Consider the following 14,668-nt stretch of genomic DNA (forward strand, 5'->3'; position numbering starts at 1 on the left):
GCTTTGTCTAGTTGCGGTGAGCGGGGGGCTACTCTTCATTGTGGCGCACGGGCTTCTCATTGTGATGGCTTCTCTTCCTGCGGAGCACAGGCTCTAGGCACACAATCTTCAGTAGTTGTGGCATGTGGACTCAGTTGCAGCTCGAGGGCCCTAGAGCGCAGGCTCAGGAGTTGTGGCACAAGGGCTTTAGTTGCCCATGGCATGTGGAACCTTCCCAGACCAGGGATTGAACTGTGTCCCTTGCATTGGCAGGTAGATTCTTCTCCACTGTACCACTAGAGAAGTCCCAGGGTTTCTTTGTATATATTTATTCACATACACAAAAATACATTTTTATATCCATAGCAGATGGTTCAAAGGATATACAACCTAACACAGTGATTTTTTATGGAGAATGAGATGGGAAAGGTGGAGGAAAGAAAGGAAAAAAGTAGAAATGGGAAGTTTGCCTTTATATTGATATATTTCCTTACTGCTTGAAAATTTTTGATAAGATACCTATATCTATATTGGATGAGGCATTAATACCATTTCTATGATTGTCTAAAAATAAAAAATAATTAATTAAAAAATACATGTCTATAGATGGTGGTAAATAATCTGCCTGCAATGCAGGAGACATGGGTTCTATCCCTGGGTCTGGAAGATCCCCTGGAGAAGGGAATGGCAATCTGCTCCAGTATTCTTGCCTGGAGAATTCCATGGACAGAGGAGCCTGCAGGCTACAGTCCATGGAATCGCAAAGAGTTGACTAACACTTTCACTTTCAACTATATACTTAAATCATATAATTATAAATGTAAAATTCACTGAAAGCCAACCCACCAAAGACCATCTAACCCGATGACCAATTCTCAAAATTATTGAGAATTTTGTCAATATCCATTTAGATGTTACTTACCTCCAGGTATTGTTTTAGCCTTTTCACTGTGGGTTTTGTTCATTCAGCCTGCCGGAACGTCAATCTTGCATGTTTCACATTTCAGATGTCTAGCATTTCTTAAATGCTCAAGTTTTATTGGGGAATGGATGGGATTTCTCTTAAATGTACTTACCATATTCTTATTTGGCCTTTGCATGTGTGTTAAGTCACTTTAGTCATGTCTGACTCTTTGTGACCCTGTGGGCTGTAGCCCACCAGGCTCCTCTGTCCAAGGGATCCTCCAGGCAAGAACACTGGAGTGGGTTGCCATGCCCTTCTCCAGGGGATCTTCCTGACCCAGGGATGAACCGGCATCTCTTAAGTCTCCTGCATTGGCAGGCGGATTCTTTACCATGAGCACCACCAAGGAAGCCCATTTGAATTTTAGTAATTGGAAAAATGGCATATTGTCTTTTTACAGATTTATCTCTAGCTGATTTGTGGACTCAAAATCCACAGCAAACATGAGCAGATCTACTGGCTTGTTCGGGACCAGACCTTATCAGCGTGTCAACATGAGCAGAAACTTATAATACTTTCCTCCTCTAAGATGACATGTATATCCTTCTAGGATAGTTTGTGAAACAGTAACTAGTGTATGGGATATCATGCTAAGAAGTTGTTTCCACGTCACCAAGATCCAACTAAAATTTTTACTAGATTTTTCTTTATTCTACGTTATCATTTACTCAGACTTGTCTTTTCTTAACCTAGAACCTGGAAGAGAAGAGCATTGCACAAGATGACAAGGAGATGCTCCTGAGCTCAGAGGAGGACAGCTTCTTTGTCCAAGTGCATGACGTCTCCCCAGAGCAACCGCGCACGGTCATCAAAGCGCCGCGTGTCAGCACCGCGCAGGACGTCATTCAGCAGGTGAAGGCCTCCCTGCCCTCCCCCAGCCCTGTCCTCAGTGTCAACTGCTGGGCTCAGCTCCCTCTGGAAATAAGGTTCTGGAACACAGGGGACACGACAAGGCAGCATGTGCCTGGTAAGGCTAGGAAGTATCCGGTCCTTCAATGATACTTGCCCAGTATATGCTGTGAGTTAGGCTTTCTCGGAAGCCTTGACAGCAGAGCCAGGAGGTGGTTCTGCAGAACGGGAGCGTCATTGTCCATCACCTAGTGACCGTCTCTCTGGGATCCTTCAGACGACATGCAGGAGGACTCTCTGACCCTCTCCCCTTCTCTGGTCTTCTCTCCCCCCTTCTTTGTATATGGCTCCAGAGAACTCTGCTGCCTTCATTCCAAGCCCTGTAGTGGTTTGCGTTTATTAAACACTTGCTTGAGAAGTTAGCATAATGGCTCACAGAACAGACTCTAAATCAGGTTATTCCAGGTAAACCCTGGCTCTACATCTTACTAGCTGGGAGAGCTTGGGGAAGTCATCTAACAATCTGTGCGTAAGTTACATGGGTGTGGCGGTAAATTGTTTCTTTAAAAAAAAAAAAAAAGACCCCGATTTGTAGCATTTGCCAGTTTCTGTCTTGTACATTCCTCACACATCAGATCCCAGCGGGCTCCAGCACAATGCCGTGTGCCAAGCTACCACCCAGGAAAACATGAAGATAGTATAACAGCACTTTCTTAATAGCTATTGTGAACATTAAATATATGCAATGGACATTTGCCTAGTGTAACACCTAACATGGCAAGCACTATTTAAGTGCTATTTGCTACACTGACTGTACAATAATTTGGTTAATATGAGTCTCCTTAATAGACTTTGAACTCCCCAAACTATATACAGTACCTGGGACATAGTAAATGTTTGATGAGTGAATAAATGAATAAATGAAAGATAGTCTCGATAAAAGAGAGGTGAGACCAGGTAAGTCTTAAAATGCTTTCAACATCCAAGACTCTGAGATGAAGAGGCAGTGTCGTGCGCCAGAGAGGCTCTGGAGGGTCAGGATTCTGTCCCTCACTGTCTGGATCACTTTCAGATCTATGAACTTTGGTGGATGCAGAAAATCTGGCTCAAGTCCTTTTTCTGTTACTAAGCTGTCCATCCTCTGTAATATGCCTGACCTCTTAAGCTTAAGCTTCCTTGTCTGAAAAATGGGGATTGTAACATCTAAATCATGGATGGGTGTTGTGAAGCTAAACGAGGCAATGTCAAGTTTGTGTAAGCTACAACTGTGAAAATGTAAACTGAGAGGTGGGATGACATGATCTGAAAAGGACCCCCCACCCCAGTGTAAAAGTCTGTGACATTTTTCCACCCTAAAGTCTCGTTTACAGGGAAGCAAGTGTTGGAGATCCTGTGTTTTTATTCTGTTGATCATAATTTACCTTTCAGACCTTATGCAAAGCCAAATATTCCTATAGCATCCTGAGCAACCCCAACCCGAGTGACTATGTGCTTCTGGAAGAGGTGGTGAAAGACACCGCCAACAGGAAATCTTCCACCCCAAAGGCCTCCCAGCGCGTCCTTTTGGATCAGGAGTGTGTGTTTCAAGCTCAAAGCAAGTGGAAAGGTGCAGGAAAATTCATCCTTAAGCTAAAGGAACAGGTGCAGGTAAAGTTCAAGGTTATTTTGCTCTATTTGATTTTCATAACTACAGTATAATCAAATTCAGGAGCTGGTGAAAGCCAGGAGGAAGTTCCCGAGTCAAGGACACTAGTGGGAAGAATGCTGTTTGGCTCTGTTTTCACTGTGTGGAAAGAAATGTTTCCCTCTGGGTGTAAGCAGTCCTGAGGTGGCCGGGGGTAGGGGGGGGTCCCCTCCGCCCTGCTTTCCAAAGCTCTACCGACCAGAGAGAGAACAACAAAGGGCTCTCTCTGATACAGTCTCTTTAACCTAATACCAAGGGCAGGTTCTTATTTTCCACAGGCATCTCGAGAAGATAAAAAAAAAGGCATCTCTTTTGCAAGCGAACTCAAGAAGCTCACCAAGACTAAACAGCCCCGAGGACCCACATCACCTTCTCAGGTCTTGGCCTCAGAAAACGTCCAAAACAAGGAAGAGAAACCTGTGGGTGGCTTGCCTTCCAGTGACGCCATAGACTACCGACAGTGAGCAAGATAGCACAGTTTACCCAGGTATCCCGAGTCATCGCAGCGTTCTAAAACGGGGGTCAACTATACTACTTTGTAAGACATAAGTTTGTACACTGTCTTTTGTCTTTTGCTGGAGGAGGAAGTTCCTGAGGCAGGTAGGGATGGTACCCTAGAGAAAAGGGGCTCTGAAGATACACGCGACTTCAGCACTGATGATTTCAGATCTCCTTATTTTGTAGATAACCAAAGGCCACAAGAGGACAACAAACTTGCCCAAACTGCAATAGCTTTATTTCATCAGATATAGAACTGTCTTAATTACTGGTAATTCACATGAGCATTCTCAAAGGACTGCTATGGGTCTTTCTGTTTTCATTCTTTGGATTTTTAGTTTGCTGTTCTTCTAATTTAGCTCTGATTTAGCCTTAACAACCTCCATTTCTTCTGACTCAATGAAAAAATTAAAATCTCCTCCGAGTGGCTAGTGGGGCATCTATGCTTTCCATCCAGAGTGTTTGAAAACAACAGAGTAGATAGATGGTCTTCCTTTCCTCCACCTGCTTGTAGCCCCGTGGCACTCAGCCTGGCTGCAGTTCTGAGCGTGTGAGGTTTGCTGTGACCAGACATAGAATAAAGATGCAACACCATGTGTTGTCCCTAGAAAAAAAAAAAAAATTAAAATCTGGCATGAAAGTTGTGATGATTAAAAAGAAAGCAAAATGACATAACAGCCTGAAGTAAATTATGCCTTTGGTTGCCAGCTCACTGCTTGGTATTCCCATACAGAGTAAATTTCATTGTTTTAAACTATTTAAATGGAATCTGAATTTTTTAAAAAAATGCATGTGAGGAAATCAAACATAGATCTCTTCTTTCACTTAGTTTCTTAATGAACTCAGTTCAGTTCAGTTCAGACGCTCAGTCGTGTCTGACTCTTTGCGACCCCATGAATCGCAGCACACCAGGCCTCCCTGTCCATCACGAACTCCCTGAGTTCACCCAAACCCATGTCCATTGAGTCAGTGATGCCATCCAACCATCTCATCCTTTGTCGTCCACTTCTTTTCTGCCCTCAATCTTTCCCAGCATCACGGTCTTTTCAAATGAGTCAGCTCTTCACATAAGGTGGCCCAAGTATTGGAGTTTCAGCTTCAGCATCAGTCCTTCCAATGAACACCCAGGACTGATCTCCTTTAGGATGGACTGGTTGGATCTCCTTGCAGTCCAAGGGACTCTCAAGAGTCTTCTACACCACAGTTCAAAAGCATCAATTCTTCAGCGCTCAGCTTTCTTAATAGTTCAACTCTCACATCCATACATGACCATTGGAAAAACCACAGCTTTGACGAGACAGACTTGTGTTGGCAAAGTAATGTCTCTGCTTTTTAATATGCTGTCTAGGCTGGTCCTAACTTTCCTTCCAAGGAGTAAGTGTCTTTTAATTTCATGGCTGCAATCACCAGCTGCAGCAATCTTGGAGCCCAGAAAAATAAAGTCAGCCACTGTTTCCACTGTTTCCCCATCTATTTCCCATGAAGTGATGGGACCGGATGCCATGAACTTAGTTTTCTGAATGTTGAGCTTTAAGCCAACTTTTTCACTCTCCTCTTTCCCTTTCATCAAGAGGCTCTTTAGTTCTTCTTCACTTTCTGCCATAAGGGTGGTGTCATCTGCATATCTGAGGTTATTGATATTTCTCCCAGCAATCTTGATTCCAGCTTGTGCTTCCTCCAGCTCAGCATTTCTCATGATGTACTCTGCATATAAGTTAAACAAGCAGGGTGACAATATACAGCCTTGACGTACTCCTTTTCCTGTTTGGAACCAGTCTGTTGTTCCATGTCCAGTTCTAACTGTTGCTTCCTGACCTGCATATAGGTTTCTCAAGAGGCAGGTCAGGTGGTCTCGTATGCCCATCCCTTTCAGAATTTTCTACAGTTTATTGTGATCCACACAGTCAAAGGCTTTGGCATAGTCAATAAAGCAGAAATAGATGTTTTTCTGGAACTCTCTTGCTTTTTCGATGATCCAGTGGATGTTGGCAATTTGATCTCTGGTTCCTCTGCCTTTTCTAAAACCAGCTTGAACATCTGGATGTTCAAGGTTCACGTATTGCTGAAGCCTGACTTGGAGAATTTTAAGCATTACTTTACTAGCATGTGAGATGAGTGCAATTGTGCGGTAGTTTGAGCATTCTTTGGCATTGTCTTTCTTTGGGACTGGAATGAAACTGCTGTGTTTTCCAAATTTGATGGCATATTCAATATCATGGTAATCCAAGTCTATGCTCTGACCAGTAATGCTCAAGAAGCTGAAGTTGAACGGTTCTATGAAGACCTACAAGACCTTCTAGAACTAACACCCAAAAAGATGTCCTTTTCATTATAGGGGACTGGAATGCAAAAGTAGGAAGTCAAGAAACACTTGGAGTAACAGGCAAATTTGGCCTTGGAGTACAGAATGAAGCAGGGCAAAGGCTAATGGAGTTCTGCCAAGAGAACGCACTGGTCATAGCAAACACCCTCTTCCAACAACACAAGAGAAGACTCTACACATGGACATCACCAGTTGGTCAACATTGACATCAGATTGATTATATTCTTTGCAGCCAGAGATGGAGAAGCTCTATACAGTCAGCAAAAACAAGGCCCGGAGCTGACTGTGGCTTGATCATGAACTCCTTATTGCCAAATTCAGACTGAAATTGAAAAAAGTGGAGAAAACCACTAGACCCATTCAGGTATGACCTAAATCAAATCCCTTATGACTATACAGTGGAAGTGAGAAATAGATTTAAGGGACTAGATCTTATAGACAGAGTGCCTGATGAACTATAGACAGAGGTTCGTGACATTGTCCAGGACACAGGGATCAAGACCATCCACATGGAAAAGAAATGCAAAAAAGCAAAATGGCTATCTGAGGAGGCCTTACAAATAGCTGTGAAAAGAAGGAAAGTGAAAAGCAAAGGAGAAAAGCAAAGATATAAACATCTGAATGCAGAGTTCCAAAGAATAGCAAGGAGAGATATGAAAGCCTTCCTAAGCAATGAATGCAAAGAAATAGAGGAAAACAATAGAATGGGAAAGACGAGAGATCTCTTCAAGAAAATTAGAGATACCAAGGGAACATTTCATGCAAAGATGGGCTCAATAAAGGACAGAAATGGTATAGACCTAACAGAAGCAGAAGATATTAAGAGGTGGCAGGAATACACAGAAGAACTGTACAAAAAAGATCTTCACAACCCAGATAATCACAATGGTGTGATCACTGACCTAGAGCCAGACATCCTGGAATGTGAAGTCAAGTGGGCCTTAGGAAGCATCACTACGAACAAAGCTAGTAGAAGTGATGGAATTCCAGTTGATATATTTCAAATCCTGAATAATGAACTCAAGGGATTATTAAAGCCCTCTTTTCACCTGTTCCATCATAGAGTTCTAAGATTTAAAATCCTTGCGACATCAACAGCATGGTGAAGGCATTGTTGCTTATATTACACAGCTGCATCATCTGTCTGCACACAATCAGTTATTTCTTATATAAAATTACAGCTCACAATTAAAAGAATTTACTGATACCTCTTGATGGGGCCAAATCTGACGTACAAGAGCCCATATTGAGCCGATGTGTAAGAAGCAACTCCTAAAACAACTGGTGCCCCAGATACACTTACAAAGAAAGCTCTTTCAAAACAGACATAGCGAAACACAGGAAACCACTCCTCCAGAGCTTCTGCACAGCCCACTATCCCGAGTCAGGGCTGTTTAGGTTTTGTATGCAAAGACTCACCAGAAAGAAATCTCAGCACCATGGCAGCAGTCCACATCATACAGCATCAGATAATACTGAATCTGCACAGAATCGTGAAACCCTGGACTGTTCCAGACTCTGAGAAGGCTCAGCATTCATTTTCTGTTGTGGTACTTCTGGTATTCCATACCCTCCCCTTTTTTTTGTAATTATCTTTATTACCACCTTCCTTCCTGTTAGTTCCCTGACCAGGAATTGAACCCGGGTCCCAGGCAGTGAAAGTGCAACGTCCTAACCACTGGACCACCAGAGAATTTCCTGGTATCTTAAAGTTCCAGACTCAACTTACTTTCCTTCTCAGTGACAGTGTCACTGAGATAGTGCTTTCTTCTCCAAGAACTAAGCACCATGTGGAGCCTCTCCAGCTTTTGGAAAATGACTCCTCATGGTAGTGGGTCTATGAGCACACAGTAAAGACAATGATCAGAATTTCAAATATTGTTCTCCATATCAAGAACTTAGCATCAAATACATTATACATGTGATAATGTTATGCACACCTCTCACCTCTTTGTTATAACCTCCGTTAATGATAGAGTGGAATTACACTTGGCAGAGAAAGAGCCCTGGGTGTGCCAGAAGATTAATGAGTACATAATACAACTCCATTAGAAATCTGACTTCAAAATAATGTGCTTGCTCTAATGAGCATTACTCGTTGCTCATACTTTATGAGAACAGGGAAGGTGGTGGTGATCTAGATGATTGCCTTCGGATTCAATTTTCCTGTCATAAGCAGAAATTCATAGTCAGTCAGTTGACCTCTTTCCCTAAATTTGGGGAAGGTTCTGTTTAACAGTCATTGAAAGAATAATAGCCATTGCTGCATAGACATATATATGGTAATATATGTCCCATGTTATTAACTTTACAAACAGTGTGTCCAAGAAAGAGCACTTGGGAAAAAAGAAGGGCCTTTCTGTATATGCTCATAAGAAAACAAGTTTAGTATTTTTATTCCTTTCTGAGCAACATAATATTTCATGTTATTTGTTCTGAAATATTCACCTCTAATAATAATCTAAGAATTTCTAAACAAGTAATTATTTACCTTAAGTAATATTTAACCAGTTGAAAGAAGTCCACCTTTAAAAAAAAAAAAAAGCTGAACAGTTTAATTGTGGTTAAAAAACTTTCTACAGAATGTGGTGTTCCAGGGCAGAAATAGCCTAATGTTCCACCTCCCAGGAACATCATGTTCTAACACTATGAGTTTATAGGAAATATTCTCTGCCCCAAACCCAGCCACCAGAGTTGTGGGTTTCTGTTGGTTGAACCCTAAACCTTGTTACACTGTGGACTGGTTCTGCTGCTTCACTTTGAAGACATTAATACTAACAAGCCTATGTATACAACTTTACAGGTGAAGATCTTTTGGCAAGAAGTTAAAATCAAGAACGAACATAATGGAGACAAATATAATTCCCTTATTTTCATAAACTAAACTGGAAACTTATGATTTCTGAACTCTTGATATAAGGTCTGAGCTGAGGTCAAGCAAAATGGTACAGAACTGGTTTCCTGCTGAATGAAGCAAAAAAGCCCAGCAGACTGCCATTTTACACCTGTCAACAGTTGGAAAAACCACCGCTAAGCTTGCAATAATCGACTTAGAACAGGAGTCAGCAAACTTTTTGTCAAGGGCTAGTCAGTAAATATCTTCGTTCTTCAAATGGTCTCTGTTGCAATGACTCAGCTTAATGCAAAAGCAGCCGTAGACAATACATACATGATTGAATGTGGCTGTGATCCAAGAAAACTATTTAAAGACATTGGAATTGGAATGGTATATCATTTTCCCATGGCATAAATATTCCTCTTTGGATTTTTTGAAAAACCATTTAAAAATGTAAACTATTCTTAGTTCAACAGCCACACAAGAGCAGGTGGCAGGCTGGATTTGGCTCAAGGGCCACAGTTTGCTGACCTGACTTTAGAAAACTGGGAGCAAGATGCACAGAGGTAAGAAATGAAGCAGGCTGGTTTAGTCATACCTGTTATGGATAAGAAGTGGAAGCTCTGGGGCATTGCAAGTGTAAATATGTCCTTTAGGACTCATTAAAAAGTAATTCAATTTACTCTACATTGTGTACCATCGTGAACTCTTCTATAGTGTTTCTTTTTACATATAGAATGATGTTGGGTTTTTTATGTTTATTGCTTATATTCACAGACTTTTGGTTTCTACAAAATGAATTTAGAATAACGTATCTACTGAGTTGTGGCATCTTAGTAAGAAACTTAACCATGTTTCTAATGCAAAAGTAGACTGAGTTGGTGTTTATTTATTTTACGAGGTTTGTACTGACACTGTACCTATGTATTTATTATACATAGCTTTCTTGATGTTGCTTGCAGATTAGAAGCATTAGTGCTTCTATTTCACTATTTGAAAACAAATCTCCTTAAAAGAAAATGTATACCCTGAATACCTGAAATAGGCCAGAATTTCATGTAACTTGCCATTTAATGTAAATTATTTTTAAAACCTTGCTGTATAAGACTATCATGTAAGTGTAAAGGATTCGTCTTGTTCTTGGCATGAAGCAAATTGTGACTTTTCACATGAAATGTGTTCCTCTAAAGTAAAATCCAAATTTTATCTTTCTAATGACCTTCAAATTTGATGTTTTTCTTCAAATTACAAAACATACTAAAATCTCTAATCTTTGCTTTGAGACATTTGCACCATAAAAAAAAAAAAAAATGAATAAAATAATTCCCCGTTCTTTGTGCACTCTAACAGAAGTATCAAAAACACACAACACAGCTTTCATGTAATCGGAAGTTCTGACTAAGTCAAAACCTCATTGCTAAAAGAATCACCGTTTGCTTGTCAATAGCATTCAGGCTATTTCAAGTTGATGCTGTTTGTACAGTACTACAGGTTTCTTTTTAAATCAAATAGTCAGTCTACAACAAATGCACCATGCTCCCTTCACTTTAAAAAATTTCCCAGAAACTGTAATCAGACTTGTCTCAACTAATAGGCATTTTTGCCATCTGTTTGGGCTTTGCTGTGCTTAGTTGCTCAGTCATGTCCAACTCTTTACAACTCCATAGACTACAGCCCACCAGTCTCCTCTGTCCATGGGGATTCTCCAGGCAAGAATACTGGAGTGGGTTGCCATATTCTGCTCCAGGGGAGCTTCCCAACCCAGGGATTAAACCCAGGCCTCCCGCATTACAGGCGGATTCTTGACTGACGGAGCCACCGAAGAAGCCTCTGGTTGGGCTTACTGTGTCATTAAAATCAAATTACTAGTCTAACTGGCTAGCGTCAAGATGAAACTGTGCAGAGCAGTGAGATGGAAAGCAAGGCTGGCCTCACGAGGTTTTATCAACTGGCCTTGACTCTAAGCCTCCCATCCCACACCATGGTCCTTAGCATAAAATCTGGAACTTACCTTGAGACTGGTTTTAGGAAGTGAGTGAACCCAGCCTTCTGCCTATGTTGCAACCCTTCTTGATTGTTCATCCTATTGCGAGGTAAAATACATACTCTGGGATTTGAGTCCTAGGGATTTTAGGAGGGACACATTGCTCAAAAATGTAGAAGGTTTACTCTATTATTACAACTAACCAGCACAACCTGGTGTTTGCCAAAAGTAAATTTTGACTTGAAGTTTCTCTGAATTATACGCTGTATTAGTATAGCAAATGAAAGAAATTGTCCTACTGTTTAGAATACATCTAAAATAGCCACCCAGGCTTATACCCATTACCACTTCATACTTGTCAGACTACTAAAATCTGGGGAGCAAACTTTCATCAGTAAAGTTGATATGGGAAAGAATCTAAATATGTAAGCTGGGTTTATGACACGATTTTGAGGAAAAATATTTTAAGATGTTTCACTGAAAACAGAAAGAAAGGAGCATGAATTCTGTCCCTCTGTTGGGTGATTCCAACTGTTAAGATTACGGGAGCTGGCAGGATGGATTTAGACTGGGAACCCAATGTGATGTGTGACGCCAGAAGAAACAGAGTAACTTCCTCTCTATCACCTCATCTTGAGTTTAATGTTTTGCCAACTAATGTAAGATCACATAAGGGTGTGAGGAGCTGAGAATAAGTCTGAGGATAAACTTGTAGGAAGTAACAACATTATTTGGGCAGAAAGTGCCCTCTTGAAGGAACACCTCCTTTCATGTCATCCTTAGCAAGTAAAAGTTATTTATTTATAAATTCTCCAGTTGGGGGGAAATATGGAGTCCAGACTCAACAAAAGCGAGTCAAAAGTTGAATTTACTTTTCAACAAAGGTCTCCCATTTTGATGGCTCTGGAGACAATGGAGGCTTATTAATGACAGTTGGCCTCCCCAGTGGCTCCGTATTACTTTTCTTAAAAACTACATCTTTCCTTTCCTCTGTTCTCTCCCTTTCCAATATCTCTGTAGACCTCTCCTTCTCTGCCAAACACCCAGAGGCCTTGCTTAATTCCAAAAAGTAATCAGACCTTGTGTACTGGTCTGGTAAAATGGAATTAACTAAAACATAAAACTCCACAACTCTGCTCCCATGCCACTATGGAGGATATTCCTGGCTGATGTCTGATCTTAAACTTGGCACAGTGAAAGGCAGCCTACAATGAAAGAAATCTCTAGATGGCAGCCTTGAACCTCTCCAGTTGTTTCTCTCACATCAGCAGCAACAGGGGAATCCCTGGGCCCCCCAAAAAGTTACTAGAAAAGGAGACTGCCTCTTACACCAAGGCCACCCCTCAGTCAACATTTCCATGATACAGTACATTGTTAACAACGTATATGTTCTCTGCCATTGCTACCTATTAACTTCCTAAGTACAGTCCTTGCCTGATGGCTAAGGATTTTGACAGGAATTCCTGAATGTTTTTGAGATACTGAATCTCCAAGATTACCAAGCTGTTTGTATACATCTCTTAGATCCAAAACATGCTATGCTGAAGTCTGCCATCAAGCAGGCCTCTGAAACCTTCCCTATTTCACATGATACAGGTCTCTGAACTTCAAGACAACTCACTCTGACACTCAACTGGGTAATGCCTCATTCAAACAAAAATGATTTGACTAGGCATACAAGGGCATGGAAGACTGAGGCTATATATATCTATTGTTACCCTAGTTCACTATGTAGTGCCTAGCATGTGCTAAGCACATAGTAGGTGTTCGATATTTATCTAGTTAAAGAAACAGATATTAAGAATAGTTTATAATAGCCTCGGGCTGTATGTGTGTGTGTTATCATTAATGACTATAATATTTAGCTCTGAAAATGAAACCCATCAGTACAAGACTGTAGAAGTTAAGTGCACAAGTATGTTTCATCCTCAATTCAATGGCACCCACTCCAGTACTCTTGCCTGGAAAATCCCAGGGACGGAAGAGCCTGGTAGGCTGCAGGCCATGGGGTCACTAAGAGTCGGACACGACTGAGAGACTTCACTTTCACTTTCACGCATTGGAGAAGGAAATGGCACCCCACTCCAGTGTTCTTGCCTGGAGAATCCCATGGACAGAGGAGCCTGGTAGGCTGCAGGCCATGGGGTTGCTAAAAGTCAGGAATGACTGAGCGACTTCACTTTCAGTTTTCACTTTCATGCATTGGAGAAGGAAATGGCACCCCACTCCAGTGTTCTTGCCTGGAGAATCCCAGGGACGGGGGAGCCTGGTAGGCTGCAGGCCATGGGGTCACTAAGAGTCGGACACGACTGAGCGACTTCACTTTCACTTTCACGCATTGGAGAAGGAAATGGCACCCCACTCCAGTGTTCTTGCCTGGAGAATCCCATGGACAGAGGAGCCTGGTAGGCTGCAGGCCATGGGGTTGCTAAAAGTCAGGAATGACTGAGCGACTTCACTTTCAGTTTTCACTTTCATGCATTGGAGAAGGAAATGGCACCCCACTCCAGTGTTCTTGCCTGGAGAATCCCAGGGACGGGGGAGCCTGGTAGGCTGCAGGCCATGGGGTCACTAAGAGTCGGACACGACTGAGCGACTTCACTTTAACTTTCATGCATTGGAGAAGGAAATGGCACCCCACTCCAGTGTTCTTGCCTGGAGAATCCCATGGACAGAGGAGCCTGGTAGGCTGCAGGCCATGGGGTTGCTAAAAGTCGGGAATGACTGAGCAACTTCACTTTCAGTTTTCACTTTCATGCATTGGAGAAGGAAATGGCAACCCACTCCAGTGTTCTTGCCTGGAGAATCCCAGGGACGGGGGAGCCTGGTGGGCTGCCGTCTATGGGGTCACACAGAGTTGGACATGACTGAAGTGACTTAGCAGCAGCAGCAGCAATTCATACAGGATATTCAAATATAAGATGTATAATTTTATGGTCCCACTGTGATTCTCTGTATATGTAACAAGGTTAAAAGCATAGTGCAACTGCGGAATAGTTGATGAACTTCTATTTTAAAACTGATTTTTCATTTAAAGTATAGTTTCTGCTGCCAAAGTGAAATATAAATGTATTTATATACGTTTGGAAAAATAAATGATTTGCGACACGTACTGGTCACTTGTGTTCCAATGGGGAAAGACCCCTCGGTCATTGAAACAAATATTCATAACATTTCTGGCTTTTAATATCTAAAAAGTGGATTAAAGCAAATATTTATATGTTGAATCATACATTTCTCACCATTAAATAATCAGGCCTAAAACTAATTTTAGAAACTAGTTGGACTGCTGTGCATTTTTTTTTTAATTCTCAAAAGAATAGAAAAAGGAAGCTTTTTTATTCAACTATTCACAGTAAAGAATATTTATAAACTGGTAATTAAAACACTTATTTCATAGGCCATTCCTAGAATATGGCAACAGTCACATAAAATACTACTTTTTACTTATATTCTTAAGAATAGGAATTTCATCCATTAAAAAAAAAAGGGGGAGGGGGAATAAAATAAAAGTCCCTCGTGCTGCATGCATGCTAAGCCACTTAAGTAGT

The 14,668-nt window shown here is 41.4% G+C and overlaps 1 protein-coding gene, 1 long non-coding RNA gene and 1 other non-coding gene across 6 annotated transcripts in view; 1 reads left to right on the forward strand and 2 right to left on the reverse strand.

Moving 5' to 3' along the window:
- Positions 1 to 10,464, forward strand: part of PLCE1 (phospholipase C epsilon 1) — a 368,784-nt gene extending 358,320 nt beyond the window's left edge. For 3 of the 4 annotated variants that reach the window (XM_044935313.2, XM_044935312.2, XM_006053593.4), the window contains 4 exons: positions 1,637 to 1,795; positions 3,221 to 3,439; positions 3,755 to 3,963; positions 9,101 to 10,464. In XM_044935313.2, coding sequence (XP_044791248.2) covers positions 1,637 to 1,795; positions 3,221 to 3,439; positions 3,755 to 3,940 — 564 coding nt within the window. In that variant the 3' untranslated portion in view covers positions 3,941 to 3,963; positions 9,101 to 10,464. Of the gene's footprint in view, positions 1 to 1,636; positions 1,796 to 3,220; positions 3,440 to 3,754; positions 3,964 to 6,309; positions 6,363 to 9,100 lie in introns of those variants that run through there. The other variant, XM_044935311.2, reaches the window with a different exon arrangement.
- LOC123465317 lies at positions 4,191 to 9,102 on the reverse strand. The gene is made up of 2 exons (XR_006640536.1): positions 8,789 to 9,102; positions 4,191 to 4,578 (listed from the first exon to the last, which is right to left on the reverse strand). It is a non-coding gene; the product is annotated as an uncharacterized LOC123465317 (long non-coding RNA).
- TRNAE-UUC lies at positions 7,918 to 7,990 on the reverse strand. Its single transcript has one exon. It is a non-coding gene; the product is annotated as a tRNA-Glu (tRNA).
- Positions 10,465 to 14,668: the final 4,204 nt, after the last annotated feature.

The sequence above is a fragment of the Bubalus bubalis genome, chromosome 23 (genome assembly GCF_019923935.1).
Source record: "Bubalus bubalis isolate 160015118507 breed Murrah chromosome 23, NDDB_SH_1, whole genome shotgun sequence".
Lineage (NCBI taxonomy): Eukaryota > Metazoa > Chordata > Mammalia > Artiodactyla > Bovidae > Bubalus > Bubalus bubalis.